Genomic DNA, 4,615 nt, shown 5'->3' with positions numbered 1-4,615 from the left:
GGCAGGGCGGGGAGAGCTAGGCATGCCTGGGTCCTCGCTGCAGATGCCCTCACACTCCTGTTCAAGAAATATTCCTGGTCTTTGCATAGATGCATGTAGCTCAAAAGGAGGGGGTACAGAAGAGGTAGCTGGGCCGCCGCCTCCCAAGGTTGCACCCCGAGCGGGGCTCCATGCCGAGCGCACTGGGACCCGCCAGCTGGGAGCCGGGGCTAGGGAGAGAGGGGAGCAGATGGCTGGCCTGACGCCCCGCTTCTCCTGGGCAGCCCCCCCATCAGCCATGAGTATTATGACCCGGCGGAGTTCATGGAGGGCAGCCCGCAGGAGGCAGACCATATGGAAGAGCTGGAGTATGAGGTGAGCTGGTGGCCAGCCTTGGGCGCCGGCCCCAGGGCGTCTGTCTGTGGCCCAGCTCAGGCCTGGCTCCCGAACCCCCAGGCGGCTGGGCCTCGTGGCCCTTTCCCACGCGTGGCTGAAGGGCTCAAGGGCCAAATTGGGCTGAGTTGGGGAGGGCACGGGTGAGGTCCCTCTGTCAGTGTGTGCTGGTGAGTCTGTGCCCCACGCATGTCTGTATGCTGTGCGTCCTGTGTGTCTTGTGTGTGTCTTGGGCATTTCCTGGTAAGGGACACCACGGGACACACGTGCCATTTGGGATGGTAAGAGAGACCTATTGGAAACTCAGCTCAGGTGACGCAGGGGGGTTAGGCTGGGCCGAGGCTGTCGTCCCTGCAGCTTCTCCCTCTGCTTGTCCATCCCCCTTGTGGCAGGAGGTGGAGCTGTATAAAACCAGCCACCGGGACAAGCTGGGCCTGATGGTCTGCTACCGCACGGATGACGAGGAGGACCTGGGCATCTACGTTGGAGAGGTATGAAGGCGGGACGGGGGGCTGGGATCTTCTAGAAGGCAGTGGAGCTCCATGTGCCTTCCTGTGTGCTGGGACATGACAGCTGGACTTGGATGCCCATCTTTACGGCACCTATGAGGGAGCACGGTGGCAGGTGCTGAGGCAGGGCGTGGCACATGAAGACTCCCATGCCATCCTATCCCCACAGCCTTGCCGCGCTGCCCAGGGCTCTGAGCCTGCCCATAAGGAGGCAGCTTAGCGTCACAGGGAGGCAGCCAGTGGCTTCGGCGTGTGTCCAGCCAGGCAGTCCTCCCCAGGAGACCTGTGTCCATAGTGGAACGATGGGGCCTTGCGGGGTAAGGCAGAATGTGGTCCCGTCAGGCTGTGTTCTCCCCCCGCATCCTTCAGGAGCCCGGCCGGTAATCACAGGGGTTCTTCTCTGCCACCCGTCTGGCAGGTGCTGGGTACTTTGCCATATGCTCAAAAAATCAGCGCTCCGTTCACATTGGGGCCTCTGAGGCGAGGCTGCCCCTTCCTACCAGACGGGCACCTTAGGGAGGGGGCCGAGTCCCCATGATGCGCGTGCCTTGCAGGTGAATCCCAACAGCATCGCAGCCAAAGACGGCCGCATCCGCGAGGGAGACCGCATCATCCAGGTGAGCAGGGCAGGCAGGCCTCGCCAGCTCTCCTTAGCCAATTCTAGCTCTCTCCTGCTCAGAGCCCAGCCTGATGCCGGGCATCCCGCCGGGCCTAAAACCAGGGCTAGGACTCATCTCCCTCCTGCACAACTACGCGGTGGCTCCCATGTGCCCGTGGGCTCTGCTGGCGTCTCTGCTCGGGCCCCTTACCAGCCTGTCCCTCTGTGCCCCAGACGTGAGCGTGCGTCCTGCTCCTCGCCGCTCCAAGCACGTGTGCTCTCGTGTGGGCCAGGCTGTCTTCGCCCCCGGCACCTTCCACTTGTCTCCATCCTGCCAGAGCTCGAGAGCCTGTCCTGGCCCAGGGTGCTCGCTTTGGAGCTCCCTGCGAGGGGACCCCTGTAGCTCAACTGGAGCCTGCCCCAGAGCCAGCCCTGGTGTCCTCGTTGATTGTCCCTTGGCCTGCCACAGATAAATGGTGTGGACGTCCAGAACCGGGAAGAAGCAGTGGCCATCCTGAGCCAGGAGGAGAATACCAACATCTCCCTGCTGCTGGCCCGGCCTGAGAGCCAGGTGTGTGTGCCCAACAGGGCGTCCTGGGTCCCCTGACGTGGGGCTTTCTGTCTTGAAAGCTGCCGACTAGGGCACAAACATGCCAACAACCTGGCACTGATGGAGGGTGGGGGGGGGGGGTCCGGGGCCCATTTCCCTTTGTGGCCTCTGATGGCTGAGTGGGCTGGGACCTAGATGCGAGTGGGGTCATTGTCTGCGGAGGTCCTTAAGGCAGTGGGGACAGCATGGGCCTGTCTCTGCAGCTGGCAAAGCGGTGGAAGGACAGTGACCGGGATGACTTCCTGGATGATTTTGGCTCTGAGAATGAGGGGGACCTGCGGGCACGGAAGCTGAAATCCCCCCCTGCCCAGCAGGTGAGGAAGGAGGAAAGGCCGTGCGGGGGAGGGCGGGGAGGGCGGGCAGGACGTCAGACGGAGTAGAGGCTTGGGGGCCTGCGGGAGATGCACCAGACCCGAAAGCCCTTCCGATCTCCATCCTCCCCCCCACGGCGCCCCCACTGGCGGGTCCCAGACTGAGCGGGGCTCATCTTCCAGCTCCAGCTTGGAAACGAAGAGGAGAAAGGGGCCCCTGATGCGGGCCCAGGCTTGAGCAACAGCCAGGAGCTGGACAGCGGGGTGGGCCGGACGGATGAGAGCACGCGCAACGAGGAGAGCTCCGAGCACGACCTGCTGGGGGACGAGCCCCTGAGTACCGCCAACACGCCCGGGCCCCTGCGCAAGTTTGGCCTGCAAGGGGACGCCCTGCAGAGCCGCGATTTCCACTTCAGCATGGACTCCCTGCTGGCCGAGGGTGCAGGGCTGGGTGGCGGCGACGTGCCGGGCCTCACGGATGAGGAGTACGAGCGCTACCGCGAGCTGCTGGAGATCAAGTGCCACCTGGAGAATGGCAACCCCCTGGGCCTCCTCTTTCCCCGGGCCGCCGGTGGCAGCGGCGCCCTCGATGTCAACCGCAACGAGAGCGTGGGCCACGAGATGGCTGTGCTGGAGGAGGAGCTGCGGCACCTGGAGTTCAAGTGCCGCAACATCCTGCGGGCGCAGAAGATGCAACAGCTGCGGGAGCGCTGCATGAAGGCCTGGCTGCTGGAGGAGGACAGCCTCTACGACCCGGGGGCCGGCGAGCCCAAGAAGCATGAGCTGTCTGACATCTCCGAGCTGCCTGAGAAGTCGGACAAGGACAGCACCAGCGCCTACAACACGGGTGAGAGCTGCCGCAGCACTCCGCTGCTGGCGGAGCCCCTGCCCGAGAGCCCCCTGAGGCGGGCGACCGCCGGGGGCAGCTGCAACCCGAACCGGACCCCCCCCGCACCCCCTGTCGCCGCCCACCCCCAGGCTGCCCCTCCGCACGGGGGCCCCGCCAACTTCCGATCCCTCTCCCGGGATCCCGAGGTGGGCCGGAGACAGCACTCGGGGGAGCGGGTCCGCCGCGGCCCCAAGACGGGGGTGACCCTGGAGCGCGTGGGCCCCGAAGGCAGCCCTTACCTGTCGCGGCGCCACCGCGGCCAGGGCCAGGAGGGCGATCACTACCACAGCTGCATGCAGCTGGCCCCGCCGCGCGGTCTGGGAGAGCTGGGCCGCGGCCCCTTGAGTTTGGCCGGTGGCCCTCGGGTGGGTGGGGTGGCGGCGGCGGCCACCGATGCGCCCCGCATGGAGTGGAAGGTCAAGGTGCGCAGCGATGGGACCCGCTATGTGGCCAAGCGACCGGTGCGGGACCGCCTCCTAAAAGCCCGGGCCCTGAAGATCCGGGAGGAGCGCAGTGGCATGACCACCGACGACGACGCAGTGAGTGAGATGAAGATGGGCCGCTACTGGAGCAAGGAGCAGCGGAAGCAGCACCTGATCCGAGCCCGGGAGCAGCGGAAGCGGCGCGAGTTCATGATGCAGAGCCGACTGGAGTGCCTGCGGGAGCAGCAGAGCGGCGACAGCAAGGCTGAGCTCAACATCATCGCCCTGAGCCACCGCAAAACCATGAAGAAGCGGAGCAGGAAGATCCTGGACAACTGGATCACCATCCAGGAGATGCTGGCCCACGGTGCGCGCTCAGCCGACGGGAAGCGGGTCTACAACCCTCTGCTCTCTGTCACCACCGTCTGAGCCCAGCTGTGCTCCAGGGCGCGGGTCCTCCGCCCTGGCCCAGGTCCACTGAGCCTGCCGGGACCCCGTCTTCTGCTCTCCCTTAGAATCTAGCGTGTGTCTGTGTGTGCGCGTGGGACTTTTACCAGACAGAAGCCCCTGGAGGACGAGGGACGCTTCTCTCCATCGGTGACTTCCTTCTCCCCAAGTACAGAGACCACATCAACAGCTGGCCTGGGGGCAGACCCGTATCGGCGCCCCCTTCAGCCGTAGGCGTGTGTGTGTGTGTGTGTGTGTGTGTGTGTGTGTGTGTGAGACATGAGCCCAGACACATGTACGCGTGCAGACACACACATTTCCCTCCAGAGCGCTCTCAGCGCAGGCACTTGGGGACACGGAAGTCAGCTGAAAAGCAGAGGCAAAGAAGACTGTCCTAAGCACAAGAGAATGTCCGTTACTTGTAGACAAAGGCAACCCTGATCTTTGTGGCTCTTTC

At 64.7% G+C, this 4,615-nt stretch overlaps 1 protein-coding gene across 3 annotated transcripts in view; it reads left to right on the top strand.

Moving 5' to 3' along the window:
• Window positions 1-4,316, top strand: part of PDZD4 (PDZ domain containing 4) — a 28,645-nt gene extending 24,329 nt beyond the window's left edge. Inside the window, exons 3-8 of one of the 3 annotated variants that reach the window (XM_007456651.1) lie at window positions 264-354; window positions 765-863; window positions 1,436-1,498; window positions 1,949-2,050; window positions 2,293-2,403; window positions 2,590-4,316. In XM_007456651.1, coding sequence (XP_007456713.1) covers window positions 264-354; window positions 765-863; window positions 1,436-1,498; window positions 1,949-2,050; window positions 2,293-2,403; window positions 2,590-4,140 — 2,017 coding nt within the window. In that variant the 3' untranslated portion in view covers window positions 4,141-4,316. The remainder of the gene's footprint in view (window positions 1-263; window positions 355-764; window positions 864-1,435; window positions 1,499-1,948; window positions 2,051-2,292; window positions 2,404-2,589) is intronic. The other 2 variants (XM_007456650.1, XM_007456652.1) reach the window with 2 other exon arrangements.
• The last annotated feature ends 299 nt before the right edge of the window (window positions 4,317-4,615 follow it).

This window comes from Lipotes vexillifer, unplaced genomic scaffold, assembly GCF_000442215.2.
Source record: "Lipotes vexillifer unplaced genomic scaffold, Lipotes_vexillifer_v1.1 scaffold899, whole genome shotgun sequence".
In the NCBI taxonomy this organism is placed as follows: Eukaryota; Metazoa; Chordata; class Mammalia; order Artiodactyla; family Lipotidae; genus Lipotes; species Lipotes vexillifer.
Note: the sequence above shows the minus strand (reverse complement) of the source record. Positions and strands in the feature narration are given on the sequence as shown.